Here is a 20,784-nt window from a genome sequence, read left to right on the forward strand (position 1 = left end):
CCCATGCATTTATGCTGAAGTTGGAGTGTTTAGTACAGACTGTTTGTTAAATGAGGCACAATACTGAGCAGCCAATTAGAAAAGCTATTTTCCATTAATCAGTCTTAAAGGTTCAGTAACAGAAATTATGTGTTTGATTCAAAATGTAATTCTGTTTTCAGTTTAAGGCAAAAAAAAACAATTTTATGAATATGAACTTTTTAGTCAATAAAGCAGCTAACATAGGAATGTCAATGAGATTCAAGACAAATGTAGGGTATGGGCCCTTTCAAGTCCAGTACCACTTCAGCCTGTGTTGGTAAAATAAAGGTAGACAATTGGTTGTGGCGTCTGAACAGTTACTCAGTAGATTATGACTTTGCAAAATCAATGGCATCCTCCTATAAATGGGGAAATGGGGTCATTGTGAGGCCAGTACCAGTTGTTACTTGTAGAGTGGTCTGGACAATTGTCATGTAGAAATAACTTGGTGGTGCACAAGCCCACACATATGTTGAAAGTGGAGCTCTGAGGTCTGGACCACTACTGCAGACCTATAGATGCATGTCTACAGTTTCTAAACACACCTGTTTTGCTGTATTCTGTCATGGTAAAATTTGGTGCCCATTACTGACCTGCTGTGACCTTTGTGTGTGTTGTACCTCAGGTAAACTCTCTCTGGAGGAGTTTGTTGAAGGAGCAAAGAACGACCCGTCCATTGTGCGACTCCTGCAGTGTGACCCCAGCAGTGCCGGACAGTAAAGCCGAAAGGCACCCTCTACTGTCCCAAACTTATTAATGCAGGTCCTCTCCTTTTAACTCAAACACAGGTCCCCCCACGTCTCCAGAGGAAATGTGGCAACAGGACTTTCCTGGAGAGCAGGCGAGGTGCTTTCAGTCCAGAGAAGCATGTACACACACTCCTCCCACACTCACCTGCTGTCCTACACATACACACACAACGGGCTCCCACACCCACCCACAGACTCACTCACCCAAGCTGAAACACTCAGCTGTGTGTGTATATGCCTCTCTTTGCTTGTTTGAACTCCACCTTTGGGACTTTGTTTTTAAAAAGAGGAAACTGTGAAGGCTATGTGAGTGGTGAAGGCTTTTTGTATATGCATAGCGCTATGAGCGCCCAAAGAGTTTGTCCAGTTGGAAAGGACGGATGCCATTCAGACAGACTGGTGAGGTCCAGTGTCGGACTAAAAGCAGGACAGTTACAGGAAATGTCCACAAAAAAATTCTACAGATTTTACATACAACCCAAAAACCAAATTTATTTAGCGGTTATAAAGCATAACCATCACAGTTCAGTTCATTCCATTTCTCTGAAATGCACATCTTCCCCATTCTAACATTTCAACATGAGTGAAATGCTCAAATTGAGTCGGGCCGTCTGGGCCTGTGATATTTTTTTACTTGAAGTTTTCTGTGACATTAAATACATAATATATAAAAAAGCTAGGAGCAGTTTTGGGAGGATATATCCAGTATAGTGGTTCTCCTTTTACGACTTTCAAAGAAATAAAACAACATATACCAAAATTAGAGTACACAACATTAAAATATGTTAAAAACATGTTTGATACTATTGGGAGTACAGCGAGACTTGATTCATGAGGCTTAGCAGTAATATTAGGATCATTCTGGGCCAACTCACCTGAGGCCAGGCAGGTCGAATTTCTATGAAAATGTTCTATATAATTCATGCAGCCATGCAAAATTTACTCTAGATAGTCTTTCTGCTTATTCATTTTTAAAGTTTACTCCAAATGTTTCTAATTCATATTTTCAATATTAAGTTCAACTGTCTAGAGAATGACTAAACAGAGCTAAAGTATTAATTGGGTACAAATATAACAAGAATAAGGTTCCACTTTAAATCTCTAGTCTCTTTAGTCTCTTGTCAAAACATTCTCACAATATGTTAACTTCTAGGATAAATTTTGTATGTCAGAAAGTCTTGAAAAATACTGTTTAGTTAATTAACTTTGGAAATAATTACACTCTGAAGGAGGCACAGGACATCTGTACTGATTTATATGTTTAGAATTTAAATTATTACCTTATTTTTAAAGAATGTAACTTTGTAGTCAAAAAGATCTATCTTTTTAAGTCATACCCTAAATATAATCAATTTAATTTAATGACAGATTTGGGAATGTAGAAACTTAAATTTGTCTAAAATATTCTTAAACACTGACTAAATTATTACATACATTTTTTTTTCTGTGGGTATTTACTACCATAAAAGCCAGATGATTTACAGTGAGATATTATTCTTGGGGCTGTATTTCTAACCAGTTAAGATTTCTGCTTAGTTTAGCCATTCTGTAAAAAGTTAAACTCAGTATTTTCATACGTGATTCAGAACCTGGTGTGGCAAACTTTAAAAACGAATTACTAAAAATCAAAAAGAAGCACAGTTTTGACCTTTTGCATGATTGCATGTATTACATATTTTATTGTATTTTATTGTAACACAATCTGCCAGGCACCAGGTGAGTTTGTGTGGCATGACCCATTTTGAAATATGAGCAAAATGAATGCATCAGTAGATTTTATTAAGTCTGAATACATTTTATTCACATATAGAAGCGACTGAATTTATTGATTGTTGATGTCCATTTGACTGCTCCAAGAGGGAGGACATCCAATTATATATATATATAGGTAATATTTATTATTTTACTTGGTGATCAACTTGTGGCACTGTTGTCACATTATGAGAGATTTATTTTATTTGTAATGGGTTTTTTTTCTTTCAATTCAATGCAAACATAATAATCATATGTACAGTATGTTCATATTTATGTAGGACTGTGAGGAAGATGAGAAGTGAAGACCACATATTTTTGCTATGCACATCATTTTATACCCACACACACAATCAGTAAAATAATAGGGAACTCCTTTTACCCCAAATATAGTGGATTAGTTATGCCATGCTTGATGTCTAAAGTTTACTTATTTAGTTTTACACTGGAGCTACGTAGGCTAATATAGTTATGGAAGCTTAAGTTACCGGAGTGCAAACTAAAACCCTAACAAAAAAATTACAGGTGTAAACATTCAGTGTTTAACAGTTTTGTCCATAAAACTGCCAACTTTTAAATCAGAGTTTCTGTAATTTTGGTTGTTTCTTTTAATTAGTTCTTAATTTTCTCATTTTGATTGGAGTTTATATGTACAAATGTACAATTCAATCCTCCAGTACATATATTTCTATTTGCTGTATTTTGTAATGTCACAAACACATTTACATATTTCTGCCTATTCAGTCTATAGCAGTCCCACCCACTCACAATTAAATTTTAAGAAATGAAATGATTAAGTTTAAGTAATTTCAGTCTGAACTGCTTTTTGAAAGGGCAGCCAGTGGAAACAGAGCTCATTTACATATATCAATCTGCAATTCTAAGGAATAAAGGGACATTGGAAAAGGGTGTAAAAATTAATTATACCCATATTTGGTTCATTAAACCACATTAACACTCAGGAACAACAATAACATGTAAGATAATGACTTTTGAAGCCAAGAAATGTTTTACTTACAGAGTAGTTTAGTAATGAATAATTAGTAATTTAGTTATCTAAACTATTATTATATCATAAATATCTAAACTCATGATTGTAGAACCAAGCCAGCATGTTAATTAGGCCCAATCCTGAGGCACATCCAGTCTCCATGCACTTCTGCTAAATTAGAAGTACAGTACTTTATTTCATTAAAACAGTAACAGTAAACAAATGCAACAGCATTATAATGTTATGGATCAAATTAAGATGTAACATCACTGTCTAAAACTGAGCCACCTCTCAGTCAGAAGTTTTGACCATTTGTCTAGTTAAAATGACCAGAACTCGTATCTGGCCCGATTCTGTGCGTTATGTGGGCTGTGTGTGGGTGCCAGATTGGACCCAGGTCCAGGCTGAATCAATAATACTAGCTGTGAATTTATCAACTAAAACATGAACAAAACCTTCAATAATTGGAGCTCTGCATGACACACTATCTTTTATAAAGACGGATGAATGGAAATTACTTTACATTAGCCTACTAGCTACATTAGCCTCATAGCTCCAGTGTTAAACTAGAGAAGCAAACTTCAGACATCAGACATGTCTTGGCTGACTGACTACATTTGGGATGAGGGGGGAAAACCGGGGTACATCTGATTTCTTTGCCGAACTATTCCTTTCCGCACTGCTGTGTCCACAAACTGATCTTCACCGACTACCCTGTGCCGCTACTGTCACACACACACACACACACACATGACACCCAAGATCTACATACAGTATCAAACTATAGAACTCTGTGTGTGTATAGTGTAAATAGTGTGTGAGTGTGGCTGAATCCTGTTATGTGAATTATGTCTTGGATACTGTTAAATATTTACCACCTCTCCCCCGTTCCCTTCTGCGCAGTCAGCGAGCGTGAATGAGGGAGATCAAGTTGTTGGATGTAAACTATCATGATAACAGTCTTTAATCTGACTGATTTCTGGCTTGCTTTTCTAAAACGCACACATCTCCAGCTTTTTTGCCCACATGAACCCGAGCGTGGGCTAACTTTGAGCTTTTCCGGCCTCCTTTTGTGTATGTGCGTGTGCATGCACAATATTTGTTGAGTACCGTCTCGTTTTACTTGTGTTCGTCTGTGCAAACGTCGGGGTCAGCAACGGTGTGTGTGTGTGAGTTTGAACGACAACGACGAGACAAAACGGTGTAAATGTTGTTGTTTTTTTCCGTCAGTGTAAATGTATGTACAGTAACACGCTCAGGGCTAGCAGAGACTGTGCTCTACATGAAGAGGAAAAGAATGCTAATGGCTAACAGTGTACAATCAACACAAACACACCTTAGACCCCCCCCCCCTCCAATTTAATGTACACATGCACAAACGCACCTTTTAAAAGCACCTACACGACTGACAGCTTTCAGAACGTCTGAATGTCCTGCTTTTTGGGATGAAACTGTAGGGAAGTAGGACATTTTCAGAAGTCTGAAATGCTACAGTGCTTTAAATATATCTAAACAATTTCCAGGATTTTTTATTTTATTTTATTTTTATTTTTTTGCAATTCCAGTCTCCACCATTTCTCTTCTGAACCGTGCACAATAGCAACAGTGGTCAAGTGCCAAATTTAGAAATAATGTACGACGAAAAGCCAGTATTGTATGGATTTATACTGTATGATTATTAACTATCGAACAAAATGTATGTCATCATCATTTTGTAGTTTTTGTATGGTAACTTGTACTTTGTGTCCCTGTAGTTTCTAAAAAACTAAAGGTTTTGGTTTTAAATTAAAAGTCTTAAAAAATATCATTGTGTGTGTGTGACATTTCTGAGTATTCATATTGATATTAAAATGTTCTAAATCCAGGATCAAAACCTTAATTATTAACCCAATTCTTGAAGGATGCATATTTTTTGATTGCTTCCTTTAAATTACTACAAATGGGTGTGGCAGCAAGCAGAAACAAGCGTGAGATGCAGGGGAAAAAAGTATTGGGACACCTGAGATCCCACAGATTGTTTTCTTAATTCAAAAAGAAAATTTGTAGCACATCTGACACAGACCTGAAACTTTGTGTTGAGACGATCCACCCCAAATTGCTGTGCTCATCATTGAAGAAAAAAAAAAACATTAAGTACTGCTGCATCTAACAGAGAATACAAAAGCACTCAAAATCCTGAGATTCTTGAGAGGCACCTCAGTCTTAGTGAGATACCTCACTGCTCCCTGTTGCAGTCTTCTTCCTCTGAAGCTCTGAGAAATGCTTTAACAATGACATATTCTTCATACAGTCCATCCATATCAATATGGCTTTTAGATGGCAGCCTTGAACTGCTTCACAAATTTCTTCAAAGGTACAAAGGGACAGGACGTGCAAGACGCAACTGAGATACTTAGCAAAGAAAGCTTCTCTTATCAGAGAAGGCCTACCTGTCACTCAAATATTTCTTTGCCCTTTCAAAGGCAAAGGATGAAGTCCCATCCTCACGTGTCCTCACCAGATTTGGAGTGAGCTGTCTGGGCTTAGTGTTCACAGCAAAGCCAAAAAAATGGGTCCCTAAGTCTTTGCCTTTCAGATCTGCCAATAGTTTGTATACTGAGGAGATGGCAGGGCTTCAGTGCAGTCAGTGAATTACGTCAGAGCATGGCTGAGGAAAAGAAAATACGTCTTCTGATTCTCTCCAAAGCATTTCTGCAGAACTCTGGGGCATTCTTCCTCACCCAAACTCCCTGCTCCTCCTGATTATCCAATTATACTCAATCTCTGCCTGGCAAGGGGGGATCTGGCTTTAGGTCCCATCAGCTCAAAGCCCTTCCTCAGAACTCCAGCCCACATTTCTCCCCATTGAGGTTTCCCCTTAAGTCTAGTATATATATATATATATATATATATATATATATATATATAGCAAATTTACATATACACAGAGAGGGAAGGTAGCCTAGGGGGTCGACAATACACTGATAATAAGGGGACCCCAGTATGCAAATAGGTGGTAGCAGGAGCCAGTAGGCTCATCAAGGTTGCCCTAAAGGTCCCCATATTTCATTGAAACAGCTCAACTCATTGCAGTCAATTTAATTCAACTGATTGATTCAAATGAATCTTAACTCAAAATATGCTAAAAAAGAGGATCTTACACAAATTAACTGAGCATGAATCTCAAGTATTCCTTTTTCAGAGTTTAAGAGGCTTAATTAGCCTAAGTAATCCCAAACGTCTGTAGTATTTAAGCTGGATAAACTTAATTACTTCATTAAGAAGTGCAGTTAGGTTTGAGAGTGATGACCGAGCATCGAACGTTAATAGTATTCATCACTAAAACATGTAATAATTTTTTTTCTCAATATTGGGCCTTTTTTAGCAGCTAGCATACCTGCTACACCTCTGTCCATGCCAACTTCCCACCCAGTTTTAAATGAGGTGAGCAATATAATACATAACATCAAGACCACCTCAGCAGGGCTTGATGGGCTAAGCCCAGATATCCTCAGGAAATGTCTCTGAGCTTTCACTTCACATTATCAAACAGTCTTTAGCCACTTGAATATTTCCAAATTTCTATATCCCAGTTTACAAATCAGATGATTCATCCATATTCTGGAATTATAGGCAGATTCCTATCTTTCCTGGCCTTTTTTTTTAAATATACTTTTACTTTTGGCTCATCTAAAATAAGCAATCTGTTGTAGCATCATCAATATAAATTGAGAGATTAGAGACTTCACATTTATGGCTATAATTCCATTAATTAAAGGAAATTCAAAAGACCATAGGAATCCTTCTGACTATAGATTTATCCAAGGCATTTGATGCAGTTACCCATAACATATTATCACAGTAACTTTATTACTAGACCTTCCAGGAGAGAATTAGATTCAGAAGGGTCAGAAGTTACTTATCAAACAGAAAGCAGCGAGTCACTGTGCCAAATTCAACCCTGATCTAAGGACTATTAAATGTGGAGTTCCTCAAGCAAGAGACTGGGGTTTTTAGGTACTCCCCCCGCACTAATTTCTGTATTCCTCAAACTCACCATTTGATGAATCGTCCACACATAAATAATAAAAGCCAAGCGTCTGGCCACCCTATTCAGATGAGTAACAGAGGCTGCCTCTTCATCTTAGCTAACTTAGCTAAGTAACAGAGCTAATCTCAGCACACAACTGGCTTCTGATGGGGACTCCTCAGGTTTCTGTTCCATTCTGTTTCCATTGGTTTTTAGATCCCAAAAAGAGGACATGTCCAGGAAAAAGAGGACGTCTTGTCAGCTTAATGTCATGCTGTTTAGTCATTCAGACTGTACCGTAAAAGAGTCCTGAATTTCAGTCTCTGGCTGAGTGAGTCGTTCTCGAGTCACAACTTAGGAACACAGGACAACTGACATGAGGCAAAGAGAAAATTGACAAATATTTATTTACAAACTTATTAAAAAACAAGTGCTGCTCTACAGTACACAGCTCAGGAAAACTAGTTGCTAAGGTTTTAATTTTATCTGATTTCATATTTGTTATTGAGGTATTTAGCTAAAATATTTACAGCAACGTGTAGATTAGACTCAGAATTCAAGAGACAGACGATGGAACGTTTTTGTTTTTGCATAATTGAACGGTTAAGGTGTGAACAAAGTCACTCAGAGTGGATTTGGTGTGAAATGCTCATTCTAGAGAAACTTACTAAGTCAGAATTATTCACAGTGGTGTTGAATGGAATCAGACAGCTGAAGAGTTGAATGCCTTTAAAAGCTCCCTCACAGAACGCTACTATACCAAATGGCTATGGAATCAGCTGTGGTGGGGTCATACATGCAGGCCAAAACAGGCATGAGGCGGCGTAACAAAGCATTTTGGAAAGCAAGGAATCCTCAAACTTTTGATGGACATATTTTCCACATAAAGTCAAACAGCTTAGACCCCGGATTTCCTAATATGGGCATAATGGGGATGACCGAATGACTTCAATGACCTATATTAAAATACAGAATCCTCTTGACACAAGTCCAATGGTTTGTTTGTAGGATGGCACATAAGGCACAAAGAGCTGAAAACATTTGAAACAAGCGGACATTTCACATAATATAATATTTCACAGGCAGTGAGTGCAACAGTCAAAAACATGGCTGTAGCGTCATCTACATCCGCATCTATTGAAGCCTGCAGTGGTTTCACAAAGGGAATACAGTACAGAGATACACAGCATTCATATACACTGCTTTCCTTTCACTAGAAATCTTTAGAAAAAAAAACTGTACATGGCACAAATAACAATATACTATTCAAAAAACAGCAGTCATGCTGTAGAAATGTGGCTGATTGGACCATACAGGAACGTAAGGAGAATGAATGCTGGTATTGCGGATGTGACATACACACACTTGTACTTTCAAATTCTGGCTTAAGAAAACAGAGAATTGATCACAACCTGTTTCCGTTCCTTTTTAAGGGTCCATATCCTACATTTTGATAAATCGGACCATGCCTTTAGCTTATGATGATTTGGGAGAAGAACACAAGTAAGGGGTGGGGCGGGGGTGGGGGAGGCAGTCCCCTCTCTTGTGCATGAATGAGTTAGAGAGAGCATGTATAGGACGTTCGATTAGGGAAAAAGGGCTTCAGGCATGTTCCCACTCCCAAAATTGTATTAGATATTTCATAACTCAACTTTTCCTTGTATTTGATTTTTCTTTGAACTCCACATATAACATTTGTAAAGCTTTATGCTTCAAAAATAGCCCTAATTCATTCTTATATAACCATTTCCTAACTTCTATTCATGTCTTATAATTAAACAGGCTGTTTCTGATATTGCATGTTTTAGACTGGTATTTAAATGAGCTCTGTTCTGACTGGCTGTCCTATATTGTGCCTCGTTTAAAAAGAGCTAAAACACATCCTGAGAACTGCAGCATTAGAGGGCAGGGCTAAACTGTGGTAGGCTGAATAGGCAGAGCTATGTAAATGAGCTTGTTCTTGTGACATCAGAGAAACAGTGAATTTGCAGGGAGTGAACGGGGAGTTTTGAAATTTGAACAATGTTTACAGTTTTCTTTAAAAAGAGCCCTTTAAATAATTTAATTATTATGAAGAAGAAAAAAAATCACTGAACTTCTGATCGATCTAAAGTGATGAAATGTTGCATAGGTACACATTTTGAAGTACAGCAAATCTAAAACCACAGAATGTGTGCAAAAGCTTATACAATACGGCTACGGCCTGCTTTTTGAAATACACGATGGAAACAGTGTATTCCAGAGCACATGTCAGGGTGTATCATTTTGGCACTTCTATATAATATCTGTGGTAAAATGAGTGCTCAAAGCAGGCTAAAAAAAGAGTATGAAATGACCATGTATTAGGTATCAATCTACTGAAAACAAAAGGACTGCATATCTGTCCTTTACACTTAAAAACATACCTCTAATATTGAACACACTAAAGACACTGTGGTTAAAAAAAGACTTGTGCTTAACAGTTCTTTAAATGGAGAGTCATATTCATAGATCCCAATTTGGGGGGGGGGGTTGTCACTGAGGTCACTGGGTTCCTCAAGGGTTCTATACTTTTAACACTGCGCCACAGCAAACAGAAATCTGGCAAATGCAGTTAGGAGTGGAAATAATGAATTTGTGGGGTGTGTTGTAAGATACTTTCTTTGTGTACCATGTTGCCAAAAAAGGAAAACTGGCAACCTAAGCACAGACTGGTGCATACAGTGACTGTAGGAGCATGTTGATCTCACTATAAATATAGAAACGGTTATATAAATATATGATCTGGAAGAGATCATTTTAAAACAGTGTGTTTTATAAATGGACAAACCTTTTGGGCTAGTTTCAGCTTTTGGTATGTGGGCCAGATATGGGTGCTGACAGGACACACTGTTATCTATAAACAGATTGAAGTATGGGCTGCTGCTACCACTGTTTTTAGCTGTACTTTTCCCATTAGCTGCCTTTACCTGTTGGCGACATTAGCCTCATAGCTCCATAGTACAAAACTAAAGAAGCAAACAATTTCGCCAAGTTCAGTGGGCTGCATGGTCACTGTGACCTTTAATAATCGTTACATATAATGTTACAAACGGCAAGTTAAGTAAAACATTAATAAATGACTCCTGTTCTTATGTTAGCGTCCCTCACCCAAAACAGTGTTTTGTGTTATTTGTTTAGGACATAAGTTCGTAAGTGCCCACCTCCTTTCAATATTTAACCCAGGTCAGAGCCCATGGGCTTATCTTTGAAATGAAGTACATTCTTGAAATGGTTGACCTGAAAGATATAGTTATGATGTCATATTTGACTTACTGAACTAGAGAACAACTCTGCTTCCTCCTAGCACTCATAAAGTACCTCTTATTCCAGGTAGCTGGAATGTGTCAGTGACAGCTGCAAGGCTTTAAATACTCCATCCAGGGCTTGGTCCATGAAATCACATCTCCCAGCAAGACTGATAAAACAGAGTTTCAATGCAGGCTCATAAGCAGTCAGCTTATATTATTTACAGTCAGTTAGCTAGCTGGGCCACTTTAACTGGTGTTCCATAATAAACCCAATCAATTAAAGCAATAGTTTGGCATAAAACCATGTTTGGTGTCTGAAGTTTGCTTCTGGAGCTATGAAATTAATGTAGCTAACAGGTAATGTCAGCTAATGGCCAAAGAACCATCTTGTTTTTTCTTTTCTTTTTTAAAGGAAAAGTATTAGCAGCTGCCACTCGAGATTTCAGAGTTGGTGTCAGAAAAGAAAAAGTGGTACTATTTCATTTGTATGATCAAATCAATGTGGTTTGTGTGTGATAATTTAGCTATGCAATTTGCATAATGCTAATTTGAATACATTATGCAAGCTTCATATGTTTTCAGGCAAATGTGTAATGAAGCACAAAGCATTTAGTCATAAATTAGCACCTTGCTAATGTTAATAAGGGGCATTAGGTTCCATAGTTTCTTAGTGGTTAGCATATATTGGCCATGTAGCTCTGGTATGGACAAAGCTACAAATAAAACTAAGGCTTCATGAGGGTTGCTGTACTCTTTTTAGCCATGCAACATACTTAAGTCCATGTTTATAGATTACAGTGAGTCATTCAGTCTGTTAGAGATAACTGAACAACTTCACCTAGGTTTTAATGAAAACGTAGGCTGACCCTCGAGATCAGAAAATAAAAAGTGGTATCATTTCATCTGTATGTATGTGATGATTGAGCTACGTCATTTGCATTATGCTAATGCAAAAATATGACGGACGCTTCCATCATTTGTTAGCTACGTTAACCTCTTGGCTCCAGTACCAAAGAAAAGTCTTGGCTCATCGACTATATTTAGGGTAAAGGTTTGTAGTAAAGTGATCTTATGCCAAACTGTACATTTAACTACTTGAAATCTTACCTGAGACACCCTGAAAGGTGCCCCGGAGGAATAATAATAATAATAAAACAAACAAACAACAAAATAATAATAATAAAATCCCGGTGGGCTCAGATTTCAGCACTGATTCTGTGGAGCCGCAGTGGCAGTAGCTCTTTGATTATGAAGCGGCTCTAACCAGCGCGGTGAAGTCCTTCAGCCTTCATGTTCTGTACACAGGTCCGATAAGTAAATGCTGTGTTTTTATATCTCCAGCAGAGTGATTTTATAGGCGTCAGCGTAGCTCTCGATGCTCAGGATAAATGTGTCCTCGTTCGAGTAGTGTTCAATTATGTTATCATCCATGTTCACCAGGATTCTGCAAGGGACACATATCAGCTTTAACCCTTAGAAGGTGCACAATTCATCACTGTTTACAATTAACACTTTAGTTTTTCCTTCATAGCTCATTAAAACACACAGAAAGTACAGAAAGATTCAAAAGAAAATCTGTTTGTGTCTTGAAATATATGTAAGTATCATGTGAATATAGTTAATAATTAATAATTATATTAAATACTGCAATATACTGTATAAATACATTAAAACAATTATGTACATTAAATGTAATGATCAGCAAAACGACAATAACTCCTCTAATGAAATAATAATAATAATACTGAGCTGGCTGTGGTATGATGTTTACTTGTACAGGTCTCTTTATCGTAATCTCTTACCCTTTCTTGCTCTTCTTGTAGATTTTGGCAATCCTCTCAACAGGCACACCATATTTTTCTGAAATCTGTAGAGGTGAAGTCAAGTAGAGAGCTCAAGTACTCAAGTAGAAACGTCTAGGATAAGTAATTGATACATTTACTAATTTATCTTTAATTATTGTATCACAATAACCTTTACGATTGCAGGTTAAATACTTGAAATCAGTTCTCTAAAGTGCTGTTTAAGGCCCATTGAAGCTTCTTCATGATAATTAGAGTGCAGTAAAGCACCCCCTGCATGAAGAGTCACTTACTGCGTCCATGAGGCCTCGGAGAGTGGGGGAACGGAGCATCAGTGCATCAAACACCTCGTCAGACTCTTTCCTCACGTACAAGAGCACTAAAAACACACACACATACACCCTTAACATCTTGGAATTACTATACTAAAGCCAGATGACTTCAGATGAATCTAATTTAGTTTCCTGCCTTACCCCAAATGCAGCTGATTAGGCAAGTCATGTTTGATATCATTTTTGGTGCCTCAAAGCTAATGCACCTGACATTTAGGGCTGGGCAATATGGTAAAAATACTAGATCACAATAATTAAAGACTTTTTTTCACGATACAAGATATTGATCACGATACATGTAACCACAGACTAAAAACATCAGTAGCAACAGATTTTTATAAACTACTGTTCGCATACTCTCCCATACTGAATTGTGATTTATATTGAACATCTGCTGCACTTCATCTAATTAAACCAGTCTAATTACACTGTTTGTAATGAAACCTGCAACTGATCAGTGTTTATTAAGAACTTACAATATATATCGATATTGATAACTTTTGTTATTGTGATACACAATATTCTTTTCTAAGCTTATCAATATATTGTTATCACCATACAACAAAATACCGTTATATTGCCCAGCTCTACTAACATGTAATGGAAGTTAAGACTCCGCCAACTTGCAAGGGGCTAAATACATGTCTAAATCATCATGCACTCTTCTCAAACTGCCTGGAGCTGTTCAGTTGTTCAATCTCTAATAGACTTGCTTATGTGGTATCTACACTAAAATGTAGAGTAGAGCTAAACACAGCACTAGGAGCAATCTTAAAGCCTAAAGTTTGTCTGTACATTTTTGCGTGAGGCTAGTTTGTGGGGTATAGGGCCTACTAGCCTCGTCTCTTCTGTGGTATAACCAATGACTGTTGAAAACATGGACGCCTTGGTTTCATTCCCTTCCGTTCTATAGAAATGAAGCCAATTATCTGCAATGTTGTCGAATTTGCAACCACAGTCTGCGCAGAAGATACCTTCATCACAGACCAAGCATCTCATCTCAAGTCCTTCATTGAGTTCACAGTGCAGCCTGTAAACTCAAGATGCAGTAGGTGTAGTGTTTTAAGAGTAAAGTGCAGTTCATGGATTTTATAACAGAGTGATTCACATTTCCATCAAAGTACAGAACCAGAGCTCAAACCAAAGCTACTACGATCCAATTTAACCCCCAAACTGATGCTGCGAGAGAGTCAGCACGCAGTGGTGGCAGTTAAAAGATAATAAAGATAAAACTCTAACATTAGCTGCCTGGCTAACAGCTAATGCAATCACACTGGCCATTTTACACTAACATCAGACATACTGAAAAAAAACACTGCAGGGAACTTTGCGTTAATAAAGAGTGTCTGTTAATCAGACCACCAGCCTTACATGACATGATCAATAATAGTATGAATAACTAGCTAGTAGCCTGACAGCTCACAGCTACTCCATGTAACAAACAGGACGGCCCTGCAGACGGTCTCTTCCAGCCTAGACTGCCACTTTTTTTTGCCACTGTTGGAATTAGACACTGAAGACAGTTTAGAGGACGAAAATGAGCTGTTTAGTCACTGAAACATATGGGGAGAGGTGGAGCTACACAGACCTGCTACACCTGTGGTAGCTCCACTAGACAGAAATAGATTGCACTGTCCATGTCTTCCACAGTCACTGGGTAAAAGTAAAGAAGCACACTTTGGACACCAAACATGTCTGGCAGATCTACGACATTTTGGTTGAGGGGAGAGGGGTGCTAAAATTGGACTCTTCCACCAGACTTCTCCTTTAACAGGATCTTAGTTGAAGCATGTCAGCCACATTGGCCATTCACTGGAAAACCACAAAAGGTTAGGCCAGTCTTAACATTATGATGAAAGGTCAAATACTATGAGTGGTAAGCACTGCGTTGCTGCAAGGCTTCTATAGTTTTTAATAGGATATGTTTTCTTCTCTCACCTTTCTTCTGTGTTTCCTCTTTGAGTTGTTTATGTGGGGATGGGCAGTAATCATCCTCAGCCGGTCGGAACATCCTCTTTACCAACACGCTCCTAACAAACACACACACACCAAGGCATCAGTTATGCACATTACTGCACAACCAAACTGGCCAAACAGACATACATTATAAAATGAACGTTAGTGAAGTAGAGCTGAGCAGGGCACAATTTAACACAATTTGTTTTTGATAATGATTTTTTTTAAATTACACAAATAGCTGCACATATCTGCTGAAGTGCTTCTTGTGACAGACTAAGGGGTCAACTGCAACACTCACTAAAGTGTCTAAAGTGCTAAATCCAAACTAACAGAATTTCCATACAATTTTGTGCTGTTTAAATCAGTCAAGCTTTCCATCCTATATACATACAAATATCTGCATCTAAATAAATTGGATAAAATATAAATACAAATATATAAGGTTGAATATACCAGATAGCTAACTACTAAATACAAATGTGGGTGCTTATCGGAATCCGCCCATTAAGAGTGTAGGATATCACAAAACAGCAACATTCATCGTCCACAAACACTGCAAAATATCAAACTAAATAAATTCATATTAGTTAGCCGAGCCTTGGAGTGTAAAAAAATAAATGCACATTAAAAACATATCTATTTGAGTGCTACAAACGGTATTTCCCAGATGTCCTTGTTAAAAATGGCACACGATGAGCAGAGTTTTTCAGATGAAGTTGAACAGTTTTTAACTTGCTGGAGTGGAAACTCTGGTAAGTGTGTTTGGTTGAATCACTGGTGTATTTAAAAAAGGACAGTAGCCTCAGTCACTCTTTAACACTAATATTTTAACTACATTACTACATTAATAACTACATTAATGACTGCGAAAGTGTGATAACGATGTATTGAGTGATTAGAATGAAGGTTGTCTAATAACTACACTCCTTTTTTTGTGTTTTGGGTGTTGTGTGTGTGTCTGTGTGTGCGCGCACTACAGACTCACCCTTCTCTCTCAATCTCTTCAGTGTTGAATGCAAATACCTGCAGATAGAGTTTACACATGGTTAAAACAATAAAAACATTCTTTCTGTCCATACACCTTCATATACTATATGTTTGAAAGTTTGTGGACACCTTCTTCTGAAATCAAGGATGCTGCAACAACCTTTACTCTTTTGGGAGTGCTTTATACTAGATGCTGGAACATAGCTGTGAGCTGTGTAACCCCACAGGAACATCAGTGAGGTCAGGTACTGATGTTGGATGTTGATGTTTTACCCCTCTAGCCCATGCATGGTATTGGGCATGGTGACTGCAAATGTACAGCTGCTCCAGAGTGTCCCGTTCTATTGGTCATTGCTTTTCTATGAAGATCATACTGGCTGTGTGTAAACACCTCAAAGTAGCTGAACTCACTCATTATGGAGTATTTTCCTTAGATAATTTTGCACATACAGTGTTTGTTGTCATCCCATCTGAACTGTATGTGTATTGGGGACATTATAAGTGACATTCATGCTAATGAACAAAGCCTAACAGCGTAGGGAAGGTACAAAAGGAAGTCAGAGTGACATTTCATGCTGGATGGGCAAAAGGTTACTCATCTAATAGCACTGCTTATCATTAAGGTCAGAGTGGCCTGCTAACAGTTTTTTAATAGAGCCAGTGTCAAAGGGAAGAACAGTGTGAGCTACCTTTACGACAAATATAGCACAACGACTTTTCATCTATTTATTAGTAAAGATTGTGCTGTACTCTTTGTCCATTCTGAAAGGTCTAAGAGTTTTACCCCATACCTGAGCAGCTCTCTGCAGGTTACCAAAGTGAACATCCGGAATGAAGAGGACTGGCTGAGCTTCCAGATCTGTCATCGTCTTAAAGAAGGTGGTGTCGCCCTTTTTCGGAAGAGTTACCAATCCAGCTCCTGCCTCTTTCCCTAACGAATGACATTATAGCAACAACAGATAAGCTCTTCCGTCCTTTTTATCACATTGTGGTTAGATGGTTGTAATGATAATGGTGTAAATTATACTACATGTGTAATTTATAAAGTTCAAAAGTTTAGAATCAAAGCTCTCTGTCAGTTTAGGATGTTTACAGTGATGGAAATCTACAAACCAGAGAGAAACAGCCATATTACTGTTACATCTGCCAAAAACAGCACACTTAGGAATAAATTATAGCCACAGTTCAAAAGATCGAACTACACGAACATAGTCCATCAGGCAACACTGATCTACACTGTAAAAAAAAAAAAAAAAAAAAAAAAAAAAAAACAGAAAACGGGAACATTTAACAGACACAACTGACCAGCCATTTACTGCAACAGAGACACTGTTGTAATTCCTATTTACAGAACAATACTGGTGCACTATGATATCCAACAGTACTGATGCTGTAGATACATGAACTGCATACTGGTAGTGGAGTTATCAGTCATACAGTGCACCTTTACTTTAGCCTTACTGGTACCAAAAGCTAAAAGGAAATATCACAAACTAATTTTAGCTATTTATAGCTTTTTAATTAATAATATGGCCATGCTGGCATAGCCTAATACTGTTTAAAAACTTCCATTTTAACCTCTTTGGCAAGAAGCTTGATCTTTATCTCCCTTATTTGTACAGCAACATGCTGAATGTAAGAAATACAGTAGAATACTGCAGTATTTCTGCTGTAAATGTACAGCACTTAGCAATTACTTACAATGTAGTTAGTGTGTAAAGTGAGTTTATACCCCACCAACTAGCATGGTGCTAACTGCATGTAAAATCATCACACACTCTCCTCAAACCGTGTGGAGTTATTTAGTCATCTCTAATAGACCTGTATCCGTACCTAATGATGGACATCCCACTAGACACACACACTAGATAAGCTGTTTAACAGTGTCTGAGAAACAGCAGAAATTATTTGTATTTATGTATTTATTGTTAACACATTAATGTACACGTATATGTGTGTGTCTCGATTAACGCATGAAGCTATGCATGATTATGAAACCATGGTGTTATAATTGATAAACAGATCACTACAGCATATTGATTAGCACTTAATTGAACTTCTTGTTGTTTTTCATAATATTTTAAATATTGAACAACACATCTACAGATTCCCTAAAAGTTTTGTTTTTAAGTTTTTAATCAATTAGATAAACTAACAACAGTTGCAGTATATTATCACTAGTGTTTTGGTGTTGTGTATCTGACCTTTTGACTTCTTGCGATTCTGCTTCCTTTCCTCATCTCTGATCTTCCTCTCTGCACCCTGAATAAAAAAAATACACACACAGAACAAAAATGTAAAATATAAATAGAAAATTAAAAGATGTTCATGCTAGTTTTGCTGACTGTTCTTGTAACGAAGAAACTGTCCCAGGTTTGCTGTTCTGCAGTGAACCACCAGAGGGTGCTGCAGCCACAACGTTCCATATTTAACCTCAACTTCAGGGCATCCCAGTTCTTTCAGTATTGACCAGTAGTATACAGCAGTAATAAACCATGCGATTATAAACAGTCTAACAGAAATTAGACATATGTACTGGGACAGGAAAATAAAAAAGCAATACAGAACATTGTATTGTTGCTGAGTAATTTATAGTGGATACTGAACAATTCTTAGTAGATACTGAATCATTCATTGTGGATACTAAATAATTAATAGTGGATATTGAATAATTCATAGTAGATAATAAATAATGCATATTAGATACTGATTATTTATAGTAGATAGTTAATCAATTATTAATTCATTGTGGACACTAAATAATTCACAGTAATTATTTAATAATTCATAACAGATCCTAAATAACTCACAGTAAATGATACATTGTAGATACTGAGTAAAGTAGTTAATGAATACTTCAGAGAATACTGAACTATATACTGAGCTTTTTTCATTAGCACAACCCAGAAACCAAGGGCCTAAAAGTTAAATGTGAGCGTTTACCTTATCACAGAAAACCTTGATCTGGCAGTATGCCCTGTGCAAGGGTTTGTTACTGCGGTTGTTGTAGCTGTAGGTGTCGATTTGGATCATAAGGGGAAGACCCTTCACCCCCTTCTGAGAGGAGAAATCTGTGCTAAGGCAGTTCACTGTGATGAAAATCTGCAAAACAGAGAGAAACACCTATTGTTACAAACAGCAGAATGCACTAAATCACTAACTCAGCCACAAATTAAAAAACAGATGTAATAAATCTGATGAAGACTGAATTTTGCTTATTTCGCTTCATACTGGAGCTACGAGGCTAATGCAGCTAACATAATGCATCCTCTAGTTTTACCAGAAGAATTTACTTTGAATGAACAGCATTCATGAGGCCTCCACATTAGCAATGCCCTTGCAACAACACTGCATACCGAAACAACCACCTACCAACATCTGGTGGTTGCTAAGATGCTGCTAGGTGGATGTTTTTTATACCACATAGTCGGATATTGTGGCAACCATGGAGCAAGCACCTGGAACACCAAGGTAACCACCTAGCAACCACCTAGTGATGCCCTAGCAATCACCTGGAATGACATAGCAACCATATAGCAAATCCCAGGCAGCCACTTCGAGCACAACAGCCAGTATGGCGACTTCAGGGGTGACCTAGCTGAACTCCTTTATTAGGCTGTGTGAGTGAATAGGTGGCAGGCAGGTGTGTGGCGGTCTGATCTGCTCCGATACAAAGAATCCTAGAGCCATTGGGAGAGCAGTTGTTTTTCTCACATACGCCACCTACACACGCTAAGCAGGTGTGTGTTTGAACATGTTCACCTGAAGCTCAGCTCTTCACCACACACTCTGCACACACACACACATACACATCTAACAGCATAACAAACCCAAACCTTTAGCACTCCAGCAGTAATGGTCTATATCATTTATTAGACAGAGGGCTTGTTTCATGAGGACATAAGATTGTTTGATGTGGACATGAGACGGTTTGGTGTTTGGTGTAGACACACAGGACGGGTTCATATGAATTTTTTACGTTACGTTTTCCTTTGTCTTAATTTGAATATGTAATCAGATGACGTTACTTTAATACAGTGATCCTTTGTCTTAGGTTACAATAACAGTTTGAAAAGGTAATCAGTAATCTGTAATGAAACACATTTTTAGAGTAACCCTCCCAACCCTCATTACAATAACTGTAAATATATTTCATTTTGATATATACAGATACCAGACAACACTTTTTTTTCATTATTATAGACAGGACACACAAAGGTCCTCCACACACGCCAACACTAGTAGTATTTTTTGACGGTATGACCGTTTCATGATCAGTTAATACTCAAAATCGAAATGCTGTGGTCGTTAAGCCACTACATTTCCTTGTCTGCGTATGTTCTTATTTGAGTACTTTGTGTGTGTGTGGGTTTGTGAGAAGCAGCTGATGTGGAAAAATGTTATTGTAAGATGCCATTTTTCATGTTTTTTATTTTTATGTGCTGATTTGTGTGTATCATCTACTTTGTTAAGGTCTGTATATATGTTTACGTGTGTGTGACCGAATATATTTCCTACTTGGATAATAAAGTTAAAGTTGATTGGTTTTAAATGTGTATGGAGGTGGTTAGTTATTAACTGTTGCCCACAACTCAGCTACGAAAGCAGCCAAGCCACTTAATGCACTTGCTCTCCCCCTGTGAAATGTAGTCATGATTTCAATGAAATATTCCTAATAGAAATCATTATCATAATAATTATATCATTATATCATCCTATTAGAAACATGAGTGGCCTAACATCAGTAAACAGAACAAAAAAACATGATAAACATGTATAATGAGGTTTGAGCGCAAATGGAGATTAGGATTACACACACTGATATTTAGTAATCACACAGCTGTACTGGAGAAGAACTAGAAAAAACAAAAACACAAAAACACGTGTTTAGGTTCAGAACTTGATCCGAACAC

General features: G+C 37.6%; 2 protein-coding genes across 3 annotated transcripts in view; one reads left to right on the forward strand and one right to left on the reverse strand.

Moving 5' to 3' along the window:
- The window catches only part of ncaldb (neurocalcin delta b), a 28,553-nt gene extending 23,236 nt beyond the window's left edge, over window positions 1-5,317 (forward strand). For both annotated transcript variants that reach the window (XM_072675663.1, XM_072675665.1), the window contains exon 4: window positions 647-5,317. In XM_072675663.1, coding sequence (XP_072531764.1) covers window positions 647-741 — 95 coding nt within the window. In that variant the 3' untranslated portion in view covers window positions 742-5,317. The remainder of the gene's footprint in view (window positions 1-646) is intronic.
- A 6,803-nt stretch (window positions 5,318-12,120) lies between these two features.
- Window positions 12,121-20,784, reverse strand: part of grhl2b (grainyhead-like transcription factor 2b) — a 33,530-nt gene continuing 24,866 nt past the window's right edge. The window contains exons 9-16 of the mRNA XM_072674705.1: window positions 18,815-18,973; window positions 18,076-18,133; window positions 16,663-16,796; window positions 15,870-15,907; window positions 14,864-14,955; window positions 12,887-12,972; window positions 12,594-12,658; window positions 12,121-12,235 (exon numbers count right to left, since the gene is read on the reverse strand). Coding sequence (XP_072530806.1) covers window positions 12,121-12,235; window positions 12,594-12,658; window positions 12,887-12,972; window positions 14,864-14,955; window positions 15,870-15,907; window positions 16,663-16,796; window positions 18,076-18,133; window positions 18,815-18,973 — 747 coding nt within the window. The remainder of the gene's footprint in view (window positions 12,236-12,593; window positions 12,659-12,886; window positions 12,973-14,863; window positions 14,956-15,869; window positions 15,908-16,662; window positions 16,797-18,075; window positions 18,134-18,814; window positions 18,974-20,784) is intronic.

Source organism: Salminus brasiliensis, chromosome 3, assembly GCF_030463535.1.
Source record: "Salminus brasiliensis chromosome 3, fSalBra1.hap2, whole genome shotgun sequence".
Taxonomy (NCBI): domain Eukaryota; kingdom Metazoa; phylum Chordata; class Actinopteri; order Characiformes; family Bryconidae; genus Salminus; species Salminus brasiliensis.